This window comes from Rhinolophus sinicus, linkage group LG09, assembly GCF_036562045.2.
Source record: "Rhinolophus sinicus isolate RSC01 linkage group LG09, ASM3656204v1, whole genome shotgun sequence".
NCBI classification, from domain to species: Eukaryota; Metazoa; Chordata; class Mammalia; order Chiroptera; family Rhinolophidae; genus Rhinolophus; species Rhinolophus sinicus.
Genome location: NC_133758.1, coordinates 40,453,811 through 40,466,775, shown reverse-complemented (window position 1 = coordinate 40,466,775; position 12,965 = coordinate 40,453,811). Strand labels below are relative to the sequence as shown.

The 12,965-nt window shown below is 41.5% G+C and overlaps 1 protein-coding gene across 1 annotated transcript in view; it reads right to left on the bottom strand.

Moving 5' to 3' along the window:
* Positions 1-12,965, bottom strand: part of NPC1 (NPC intracellular cholesterol transporter 1) — a 53,722-nt gene that overhangs the window by 7,234 nt on the left and 33,523 nt on the right. Inside the window, exons 10-18 of the mRNA XM_019741198.2 lie at positions 10,700-10,800; positions 8,383-8,485; positions 5,762-5,951; positions 4,941-5,123; positions 4,060-4,174; positions 2,232-2,359; positions 1,994-2,134; positions 678-767; positions 50-240 (exon numbers count right to left, since the gene is read on the bottom strand). Coding sequence (XP_019596757.2) covers positions 50-240; positions 678-767; positions 1,994-2,134; positions 2,232-2,359; positions 4,060-4,174; positions 4,941-5,123; positions 5,762-5,951; positions 8,383-8,485; positions 10,700-10,800 — 1,242 coding nt within the window. The remainder of the gene's footprint in view (positions 1-49; positions 241-677; positions 768-1,993; positions 2,135-2,231; positions 2,360-4,059; positions 4,175-4,940; positions 5,124-5,761; positions 5,952-8,382; positions 8,486-10,699; positions 10,801-12,965) is intronic.

The window sequence follows — 12,965 nt, the reverse complement described above, 5'->3', positions numbered from 1 at the left end:
AGGCCCCCTGGCTGTTCCCGCTGCAGTACAGGGAGACGGGGGTACTGACTAGTTGGGCAGCTCCGCCGCGCTGAATATCTGCTGCACCAGGGAGTCGCTGTTGCAGCCCATGCCCCCGCACACCATGTTCTGCCCTTTCAGGGAGGTGTAGTCATGCCCTTCCTCCAGGACAAAGTAGACGGGCGGGCCCGCATGCAGGTACTGACTGAGCGATTTGAAATAATCCATCACGTAGGAGTCCTGAAACAAAGATCCAACAACAGGATGAAGTGTGAACGTTCTGATGGTGCCCAAGCAACACGAGGATGACTAACCACCAGGAGGGCACCAGGAGGCTCCTGGCCAAGATGCCTCCAGCCCAGATTCAGGATTCCCTACAGCCAGTTCCCCCTCCTCACCCTCTCGGGGCCCAGGGTGTCCCTGGGCTGGCCCCACAACTAGGAGGGCACCTCACAAGATGAAAGACTGGCTGCTCACACTCTGGCTGTGCCCCAGTGGGCTGGCTGAGAGTTCACAGTGCCACGGCCCACACTGGCAGAGCTTTGTGGCAATTCTTATCACACGGGAGATCCCGTCAGCATTTGCATTGAGAAGGGGGCATTAGTTTGAAACATCCACATGCATGTTTTGAAAAATTTATTCACCATTGGCTAAATAATATTTAAAAAGCATCTTACATCTGGCATTGAAAGAGACTGATCCAATCCAATTTCTACTTTGTTCAGGACTGCGATACTGAATGACAGAACACCCACAAACACTGCTATCTGGAATGAGAAGTGAGAGATAAGACAGCGATTGCTTAGAGTTATAATGAGCTGAAGAACATACAGTGTTTCCCCGAAAATAAGACCATTTGTCTTAATTTTTTCCTCCAAAAGACGCATTAGGGCTTATGTTCAGGGGATATCACCCTGAAAAATCATGCCAGGGCTTATTTTCCGGTTAGGTCTTATTTTGGGGGAAACACGGTAAATAAAATCTCAAACACACAAAAATCAGGACTTTTCTTAAACTGAGAAGGAAGTTTAAATGACACGCTAAGAAAATGGGTGTGGGGTGGTGGCTCAGATCACAGTACCTAGAGTCAAACTACTTGGGTTCGAATCCTGGCTCCTCCACCTACAAGTTGAGTGACCCAGGGAAGTCACTTAACTTCTTTTAGTTTCTATTTCCTCATCAATAAAACAGAAACATAAGATTTATAACGTCAGACAGTTTTGTGGATTAAATGAGAAAAGCCCAGGGATAATCTAGATTTTAGCACAGTACCCAATATTTAGTACAATAACCGCTGTTCAGAGCTCAATAAACGTTAGTTATTGCTATTACTTTTATTATTGGAAACTAATGTTTGTTTTTTCAGTGGAGAAGTGACAGATGAGCACTGTTGGCTACATCCAGTATATATACTGGAAAAAGCTCTTGCATGGTTGCTGAGGACTAGGAATAGTGGGTGGTGTGGGGGACGGAGGTGGGTGACACTCTAAAGGCAGCATGAGGGACACTTGTGGTGATGGATCTTGACGGCGGTGGTTACACGAATCTGCACATGTGATAAAATGACACAGAACTAGTCACACACATTGCACCAATGTCAAGTTCCTGGTTTTGATACTGAACTACAATAATGTACGACTAGAGGGAGGAAACTGGGCGAAAAGTACCTAAGTTCTCTCTGTACCAACTTGGCAACTTTCTATGAATCTATAGTTATTTCAAAATAAAAACTTTAAAACTCTTGCTTATACTGACTGCTAAAACCCAGCTAGAAAAGTATTTTATATATTTGTATGTTATTAGCTTTTATGTTTATGTGTGTGTGTATACATGTACACACATGCACACGTACACACACGTACACACACACACACACACACACACACACACACCTAACAGCTGTCAGAATCTCCCTAAGCCATTTGATTCTTAGAAGGCATGTGACAAATCTGTTTCAGGAAGAAAAACAAGAAAACCACAGATAAGTTCATACCACAATTGGTCGCATCCAGTCTTTAAGCAGAAGTGGAGAATAGAAGTTTCTGAAGAACTGAAATAAGCAGCTCTCTGTGGCCTGGATGCCTGTTCCATCTTCGGCACCTCTGACACAGCAAAGGATGTCCAGCCGGTTTTTCTGAGGGGACAAAGAGGAACAAAGGTTATACCCTCTAGTTGCGTCAGCTAGACTCTAGACTCAAATGAAATAGATTGTAATCCTGACAACAACTTACCTCTTGACGCTTAATGTCTAATCCCAAGAGACTCACAAAACAGGTAATCTGAAGAAGGAAGTCAATGAGGACTGCCATTCCCGCGAACAGAGAGAAAGTGTGAACGGCTGGCATCACCGACAATGCTCCTGCAGGGGGACGAAAGCTGCCACATCACTTCCATTTACAGCAGAGGGCTCTTACGAGTCATGTGTACATATGAATATAAGCATCCAGAACCCATGACAAACCCCCTACCCCCCAAAAGGTGTGTTGCAAAACTCTTTGGATGTCACACCAGAACTGGAGAAGAGTCCGTAAGTCCCGTGTTTTTCAAAATTGTGCAAACATCAGAACAGAACTACTTGGAGCGTTAAAAATGTAGGTTCCTAGGCCCTGGTCCCATCTGACTTAATCAAGACAGTGGGAACTCAACCTAATTCTTGTGTATTTAACAGGCTCTCTTGGCAAATTTATGCACGTTAAAATTTGAGAACCATTAATATATGCCATTTTTTCTTACAGTACATTCTGTGCTTCACTCTAAGACAGGGACAGTATTTTTCCATCTGCTATTATATCAACAATATTAGTCTCCTAGTTTAGTTACAATCCAATGAGGGTGCTCCCAGTCAAATGCACTAGGCTAAGACACAGAAACTGAAAACTGGCAGCCCACAGCCAGGTGTATCCTGTTTGGCCCACACACTGTCAATCCATTTGAAGATTAAAAATCATTTCAAAAAATAAGGAGCCAATATTTCCCAGTGAGATTTTACACACAAATCTAGATTCACAGTGTTGCTTGTGAATAAAAAAAAAGGGCCTAGGAGCAGCGGGCTGGCGACACCTACTTCTTCCAGACATGACCTGCACACTGCAGGTGCCATCGGCCCCGCCACTCCTCCCGTCCTCCAGTCAGTGCAACCTGAGGCACAGTGTCAGCTGCTGTTATCATCACACTGGCACTGCTTTTCTTACAATAGAGGTAAAAAGAAGAAATCACATGTTTGCACCTGTACCCATCAGAAGGAATGATAAGGGCCGCAGGTTTCGAGCGCACTGCTGTGTGGAAATGAAGACTACGTTAATGGTGTGTGTTGAAAGGCTACCACCCACGACGGCCCTACGACGGCCCTGCGTAAGATGACCCGGTGGCCCGTGAAGGCATTTCCGTTTGTGACCCATGACTGTGTGTCTTCTCTGGACTTGCTGGGCGATGCTAATCTGCCTCCCCTTCAAAGGATGTAGTGAGTTTTCTTACTATACGCCAGAGATGGGGGCAGATAGCCTCACTGGAAAGGCTGGTTGATTTCTCCATATGCAAGAGATATAGAAGTGCTGGTTTTGTTCCAGCTTATTCTGGCTCCCTGTATTGAGGTAAGATTCAAGAACCTCTGCTCATTAATGGGGCTGCTTCTCCAGGGAGATGTATGCACAGAGGAGGAAGACAGTCTATGAGAACAATGGCTAACATCTTGCAAGGCGATGCCTGGATTTTAGAGTTGATGCGCAGTGTTGTGTTGAGTGTTCTGTGGCTGTGCAAGAATGGTATTTTCAAATGTTCATATTTGCCGTGGGTGACAAAAAAGGGGAAATGGCAGAGAAGTCCTTAGTTATCTAGACCCCAAAAATCAACACTGTCTGGAAACGTGAGAAAGAAGACACTTGCTAAATGACACCCAAGATACTGCCAACAATTTTTCTTGCACTCCACTCTGATACTTTCTAATTACAGAATAAAGCGTAAAAACAGGACGAACACAAAGGGGTATATTCAGATACCCAGGCTCCTTCTATTCCCAGGCTCAGCAAACTATGGGATTGGTAGAATTGAAAGAGCAATTACCTAAGAAAAATGCTACGGTTTCTGAAAAGGACGACAGGAACATACTAGGAGCCACTTCTCCAAGGACCCTGCCCACTTGCTGGTCCAGGGTTTCCCCTTGAAGACGTTCATCTCTCTTAAAAATAAAAACATTAAACACACGACATTAAAATTTCTCAGTAACAATGCCAGATCTTTTCTTCTTTGGTACCGTGTGTAAAATCAATGGTAAGGAAAAATAATTAGTGGCATCTACTTATTGCATATAAACTTTGGTGGGGGACCTGCAACTTCTCATATTCATTCATTCCGACTATTTCTGATCCTTGAGCTAGGTAACAGGTGAGAGGCTCAAAGAAAGACCAGATCATATTATCTAGAAAACACATGGAATATAGGCTGCAGATAGTTGGACAATTAAATGACATGCCACTTACATGCCACTGAGTCTCCACACAGGTAAGGGCTACAGGACAGGGGACCATGTGAGAACCAACTGATTGAGACCACTTTCTTCACCAGCACATGCTGAGTTGACCTTTGTCTTTTTAGTGGCACCTTTGGCAAATCTTTCATTCTTCTACACTATGTGGAGAATCATTTTAATAGCAGTCGTAACCCAAAATATTTTCCACAAGTGTGTTAGCCCTTTTTGCACATATATTGCAAATATTTAAAACCAAATTCTCACTTTATATCTATTTCACCAACTAAAGAGAGGGTGAACTTCTTGGTCTCAAAATTTCCAGAACAAATGACAGACACCAATAAGTAACACACAAGAAAGAAAACAAAGTGTTCCCATTGTCACACTCACAAATACTCTGTGTGGAACCAAACAGCTATTAATGGAGCTCAGGACCTGGTCAGCGGCCAAGCTCTGCGAGAGTATGAACATGTACCTGGTAGGTCTGGACCAGAATGAAGATGTTGTCCACCCCAACAGCCAGCACCAGGAACGGGATCACCTCAATCACAATGAGGGTGAGGGGGATCCCAATGTAACTGAAGATGCCCAGCGAGCACGCCACTGAGCTCAACACGATGAGGATACCCGCGATGCCCAGGGAGACCTTAGAATCCACCTGAGAGATGCAACAAAGACACGGTAGCTGGTTAGAGGGCTTCCCAGCCTATCTGTTACTGAAAGGTCCTCATTTCTACCTCTCTACATGGGCGTAACCAATCTGGAGTTACAAGTACAATTCCCAGGTTGAGAGAAGATATGAAAACTGTCTCGGTCTTCCCTAGCAATCTTTTTTATGAGCTTCCATTCTTAGGTCATGAAGTGGACAAATCAGAAAAAACTGGACTATGGGAAATAAACCTGAGTTGAAGATAAACCAAAAAGTTGGAACTAAAGAAAACAGATGCAGGGAATGGAATATGTTACATTACAACTAAAACACAGACATTTAAGGCAGCTTTAAACACAATGAATTAAGGTTAAATAGAGGAAAAATATTATGCTGTACATTGCCATTTCTAACACACACACAAATGCACACGCACACACACACAATCCACACACCACATGCGTGCACACACACACTCCACTCCACACACACTTCACACACATACATATATACTCTACACAAACTCTACTCACATACACATCCTCCAAACACACACATTCCACACACACATGCACACTCCACACATATACACACTACACACACACACACACACACTCCATACACACACGCACACAAACACCACTTACCAGAAGCCTGCTACAGCTTTTGATGTGCCCCAAGGCTATGGAAATATACAGAAACATGACAGCATAGCTGATTACAACAGTGAAGATATCACTGTTACTTTCACGATTCAGTTCATCTTCAATACTTCGTTCAGCAGAGAAAGAAATGGTCAGATTTGGATTCTTGTAATTTTTCACAAAATTAATAAACCTAAAACAAAATTTTTATATTTTTAGTTAAAACTTAGTGACAACTAAGCGAGAAACTTCTTCCCAATTTCTGATACAAAACCCATGCTTACTTAACCTTTCTCCTGCATTAAGATCCTCTGCACTGGACACTAGAAGGTGAGACAGTTCCAGACATGCTGAGTTTTCTACTATTTAAACAGGTTTACAATATGTTTAAAAATTGGTTCATGGGCTCACTCTTTTTTACTACAAAATATTTCTAAATGAAGTACTATATATTATAATAAAGATACATTCTCATGGAATAAAATTTAAAAAGCTGACCTACGGATTCAGTGCAACCCCTATCAGACTCCCAGCTGACTTCCTTGCAGAAAGACTATTCTAAAATTCACATGGAATTGCAAGGGGCCTAGAATAACCAAAACCTTCTTTTTCAAGAAGAAGTTGAGGATCCACACGTCCTGACTGCAAACTTCCTATAAAACCACAGTAACCCAGACAGTGTGGTACTGGCACATATATATCAAAGGAATAGACTCAGAGTCCAAAAATAAACCATGTATTTGCAGTCACCTCATTTTCAACAAGGGTGGCAAGACTATCAAATGGGGAAAAGAATAATCTTTTCAACAAATGGGCTGGGACAACTGGATAGCCACATGCAAAAGAATATTGGACACCTTACACCATATACAAAATGAACTCAAGTGGATCAAAGACCTAAATGTAAGAGCCAAAACAAACTCTCAGAAAAACATAAGTGTAAATCTCCATGTCCTTGGATTAGGCAATGGTTTCTTAGATACGACACCAAAAGTATGAGCAACAAAAGAAACAATAAACTGGACTTCATCAAAATTAAAAACTTTTATGTTTCAGAGGACACCATCAAGAAAGAAAAAAACACACAAAAAAACAAAAACAAAAAAAACAAACCAAAGAATGAGAGAAAAATAGTTGGAAATCATATATCTGATAAGGGACTTATAAAATATATAATAATTCTTACACTTCAATAATAAAAATACAAATAACCCAGGTAAAAAAATGGGTAAAGCATATGAATAAACATTTCTCTAAGGAAGTTATACAAATGGCCAATAAGCATATGAAGAGATGCTCAAAATCATTAATCACCAAGGCAGTGCAAATCAAAACTGCGAGGAGATACCACTTCAAACACGCGAGGATAAAAAGTTAGATAATAACAAGTGTTGACAAGGGTGTGGAGAATTTGAAACCTTCACATGCTGTTGGTGGGAACAACAAATGGTGCTGTCACTTTGGAAAACAGTCTGGCATTTCCTCAAAGAGTTACCATATGACCAAACATTCTAATCCTAGGTATATACCCAGGAGAAATGAAAACAGAAGTTCAAACACAAAAACTTGTATATGAATATCTATAGCAGCATTATTCGGAATACTCAAAAGGTAGCAACAACCCAAAAACTGACAGATAAACAAAATGTGGTCTATCCATACATAGGATGGAACATTACTCAGCCATAAAAACAAATGACGGACTGACATAGCTACAACTTGGATGAAACTTGAACACATTATGCTGAGTGAAAGATGCCAGATACAAAAGTCCACATATATCATTCCATTCATATAAAAAAAGTCCATAACAGGAAAATGTATGGAGACAGAAAGAAGAGTAGAAAGTTGTGTAGGACTGGGAGATAGGAGGATGAGAGGATGTGGGGTGATAGCTAAAGTATATGCTTCCTGAGGTTAAAAAAAATGTTCTAAAATTGGCTGTGGTCACGGGTGCACAGATCTGTGAATATACTAAAAGCTACTACTGAATTGTACACTTTAAAGAAGTGAAATGTATGGTATATGAATTATATCTCAATAAAGCTGTTTTTTTTTTGGTTTTGTTTTTTTGTGTGTGTTTTTTTTTTAATGTACTGAAAGTACATTATAAAGTAAAAAGTCAAAGTCCCCTGTCCTCCTCAGTCCTCTCCCCATTCTCTAGAGGTTGCAAGCACAGTTAACAATTTCCTGGATCATTTGCTTGATAGTTTTTCTTGGCATGGACAGCACATATGACATATATTCACCTCAACATGCTAACTGCAGTTTTTATTTAATAATCTTGAACCATTTATTTACCTATTTAACGACTGTGTAATTTTCCACTGTACTTATCCCTTACTAATACGTTCAGCTGGCTCCCGGTTTTTGATGTTAGAAAATGATGCAGGGAACATTTCTACATACATACTTTTGCATTCTTGTGCAGAGATATCTGTTCAATGTTTTTGGTAAATTTATTTACAGATTTCTTCTTTTCTTAGGATCACTAGTACCAAGTGAAAAAGCAGTGACTTCGGTCTGATGTTGGTTAATTTAACTGAATGAAGTTAAATGCTCTCTGCTAGTGTCCAGCTTCCCACAAGACAAGGGCAGTTGTTTAGACCCCAGGAGCAACTCACTCTCTTTCCCAGGCCTGGGCCCTCTGCAGCTTCTCTGTATCATTATGGTAATTATTGACAGGAAAGGTAATCACCAGGGCTGTGGCGTTATTGTAGTTTTGATCTAGAAAGGAAAAAGGTGACATCAAAAAGATTACAAGCATGCCAGAAATGAGATAAATACAAGGGGAAAATCACAAGACAGCCAGGTGACTGGTTTCTCACTGGGGCTGTAGACTATATACATCCCTGTGCTCTAAGAACAACAACAGTTTACTTAAATAGTGTCTATGTAGTTCAGGTAATAAATAAAAGGGATTCTCTATCTGAAGTAGGCACATGTTATCATTCAGGAAGAGTACTTTTTATTTTTTTAATTACAAAGCATGTGATGGTAAAAATTTCAGAGCAAAAAGGTGGCTAGTGATAACTCTCTCCTTCGCTAGTCTCCTTTCTACTTAGTTCTCCTTCCCATCCTGTGATCGCCTATGACTTTCCAGAGACACTCCACACATGCACAAGCAAACACATGTATTCTTCCCCTTCCTTTATTTATACAAATAATAATGTACTATTCTGCACATTGTGCTTTTAAATTTATATCTTGAGAAGACTGCTCCGTTTTAGTACATAAGGAGCTTCCTTACCCTTTTTCTGCTGTATAATATTTCTTAGCATAATTTAAACAATCTCCCATTGATGGATATTTTTACAATTTTTAAAATTATAAACAAAATGCTACAAAGAGTAACCTGATATTTTTATGTGTACAATGCATATTTGTAGAATCAATTCTTACAAGTACAACCACTGAATCAAAAAGTATGCGCATTTTTAATTTTGATAGATTCTCCCAATTGCCCTCGAAAGAGGCTATACTATTTTTCATTCCTTTATTCATTCAACAAAATATTTACTGAGACCTACTGTTGTGCCAGGCATTATTTTAGGTACTATGGATACATCAGTGAACAAAAGAGATAAAAAAAAAAATCCCTGCCTTCCTGGAACTTATATTCTAGCAACTAATTTACACTTCCACCAGCATAGTTTCCCCATACTATCACCCACGCTGTGTTTTATCAAACTCTTAGATCTTTGCCAATCTGTTAGGTAGAAAGATTGACATGAGATGCATTCCACTAATTAGGAGGTTGAGCATTTTCCATATACAATTAAAAGCCATTTGTATTAGTTCTTTTGTCAACTTTCATATGGCTTTGCCCACTTTCCTTTTGGGTTGTTGATGTTTTCTTTTTTCACAAGAGCTTTTTATATATTAAGGAAATGCTGTTATGTATATTCAGTTTTCTTCTTTTTTTTTTTTTTTTTTTTTTAATTTTATGATTTTTTCCTCCACACAGGAATTTAAAATTCTTATGTAGTCAAATTCATCAGTTTCCTCTTGTGGCTTCTGGGTTTTGTGTCTTATTTAGAAATGCCTTCTTCATTTTAAAAATTATTTTTAAAAATTCTTCCTGCATTTTCTTCTAGTCCTTTAATAGTTTCACTTCTCACATTTCAATCTTTAATTCATCTGAAATTTATTTTAGTGGAGGAATAAGGTAGAGATCAGATTTAATTCTGATGGCTGTGACTAGCCAGTTGGTGACACCATCTTTTCCCCATCAACTTGAAATGGCATTTTATTATGTGAGGCACAGTAAAATTTAAATACAGCTCACAACTTCTCCCCTCCCACTGGGTGAGGAGAAGAATATCTATTTGGCTTCTTAATTAGGGTGAAGAAAAACCTGCTGAGCTGCCTGTAATTAAGCTTCAGATGCCAGCGTTGTCACATGAATCATTACCCCATCGGACCTACTACAATCTGTTCTATGGTGTTACCGGAATCAGCAAAGAGCAAACCAACTACTCCATTCACCATGAAAGTATCTGAATTCTTAGCCAATTGGCTTAGAAGAAAAAAAACGTTCATCAACTTTCTTTTGCACTATCTCACACAGCATCTCTTCCCCATTAGAGATATTCTTAACCCGAGGTCCACACACTCCCTAGGGATCCTACAGATGAGCTTCCAGGAACTCCTTGAAGCTGAATAGCATCCTATGTGGACATGGACAACTGCATTATTCTTGGGAAATGTCCGTAGTTTCTGACATCTTCCCGAAGTGTTACCTAAAAACAGCTAATACCGTCCACATTTTAAATCTAGAAAAAAACCCCAAACCAAAGGAGATATTATATTTGGGATTTAAGAGTTAGGAAATTAATAAGACTGCTCAATGTATGAAACCTTCATAATGACCGCCTGACTGTTAATGACAGAATCAAGATCGCTTTATTTAATTGGAAAAGCAAAGCTTCTCTTACTTACCATCATAGCCCCCTAACACAAGCCACGGGAACACCGGTCCACCAAACGTTCCCAGGCACGGATCGTGCAACAAACTTGTATCATTCAGAGAGGCAGGCGCCCTGCCAAGAAGTTTAGAAAACACCTCCCAGTTAGAACAGACCTTGAGACATCACGGAGACCTACACATGTATACAACTACGTTAATCAGGCTCTCCTAATTTTCATTCCTTTATTCAATAAAATATTTACACATTCTAAGTACAACGTGGTCCCTGAGATTCCCTAGGTGAAAACACAGCATCACTGAGTGAGAAGTAGGCAAATACAGCACAATGGGAGGCACAGGGCACGGTGCCTGGGGCACAGGGGACAGAGCAGCTAACACAGGGAAAATCTGTTGCCAGAAAGAGACCGGTACAGAACCAGGTCTCTAAGGCTGAGGGACAACTCACTCGGGAGGGAGGAAGTGAGGCTGTTTTATGCAACTACCACTGTGGAGGGAGAAGAAAAAGCAAGAACAGGTACGTGCGAGAAGGGAGAGCAAGAGGATGGCGGTTTGAGGAACAAGAAGTCCTGTGTCTACAGCATGGGGCAGCCACGAGAGGGGGACTTCCTCCCTGAGGGAGGGGATGGGGCTGAAAAGGGTGACAGACAATAAAAAAAAGGGTTAAGTGCCATGCAAAGTAGTTTGAATTTTTATCCTATAGGCACTGGGGGGCAATTTGACATTTGGGAAAAAGAGGTCATGAGCTGTTTCACAAAGCTAATCGGGTGGCAAAGTAGCAGAAGGTCTGCGGATGGGAAAGAAAGGGAAGCTGGAAGACCAGCCAGGAGGTCTGTGCCATGGCCCCGGCAGGGAAAACCAGGAGTGCAGTGAGGGCAGATAGTCAGTGGAGAGGGACCCAGTACTTCAGGACAGATCATAAGCCAGAGCTCTGCTGGGCACTTAGGGAGGTTCTCGAATATGAGCTGAACCACCGCCCTTTGGAGCCGCGGGATGATGGGATCAGGACCCAGAGGTCAGGTCATCTGCTCGGGACAAAGAGGCTGCAGGGCTGCAGCCAGAGCTGCTCCCTTCACTCCACGCATGGGACTCTGCGGCCACATCCAGAGGTTATCCTCTGCAAGCTCACTCAGAGGTTAAAACCCACACAACTTCCCTGAGGAAGAATTCAGGGACACAGCCTCAAGTCTGAGGAACTGGTAGGTGTTGGGGCCGTTACGTGATACAGAGGTATGGGGACAGAAGTAGGTCTGGGCAGGCCGGGTTTGCCATTCCGACAGGACCTCCAGGGAAAAAAGCACAGGAAAAGTTGGAGGGTGAGGAAGGGGTGAGCGCTGGAGACACACGAGTGTAACCACACATCAAGCACAGATTCCTGTCACACAGGGCAGGACTTGCTGACAGCAGCATTTCCACACCTATCTGAACCATGCCCCACGTGGATAAAACACAGGTCTTATTCATCTCCCCTACCAAAAAATGTTGACTTCTTTTTTGTACAATGAAAAGTAGAGATTTTTCTTTAAATATAAAAATTATAAAATTACATTTTTTTCAAACTGTCATGGTCCCCTGTATCATCTACCGTGTGGAGAAAGCTGGTTCAGGGTATATGGGCATACCCTTATTGTTTTATGGGTAGAGCTCATGTTTTTAGAGGTGACCTCCTTGAAATAGAGTAAACACAGCCCGACCACCGAAAGTGTCATATTGTAGTAACAAAAACAGACAGAACTTAAGGTCACCAAACCCGATCAGAAGTCAGTGTGCTCAACTCTTGAGATGTGGTTAGTTGAGCAGTGCACTCAAAGGTGACAGGGAATAATTTTCCATGAAGAAACAGCCGTGGTGGTTGTTTGACTGGCTGAACAATGACAACCAGGCGAGATCAGGCCAAAGGGCAGGGCATTCAGGGACGGCAGGTCCATCCAGCGGAAGCTGTTCTTCCTGCTGTGGGACAAGCCTAACATTCACCTCACAGGTCACCAAGTACAGCTTCTCTGTGACTAACTCAATTATAAACACACTCTGCCCAGCCAGATGTGTGTCTTGGGAAGCAGCTTCCGTGGCCCCAGTCTAAACCTGCCCCCCAATCTTGCCCCCACTCCTTGAGGGGCCACTGCATGTCTTTAAAACAATTCCACATCATGATGTAAATTTGTATTTTAAAGGCAAGAAAAAGCAACATAGGTATTTATTTTTATAAAAAAACAGCTCAAAAAAACTTAGGGGGCAGTGTGGTAGATGCAACTACATGGTATCAATCCAGGCGTTGAGTTA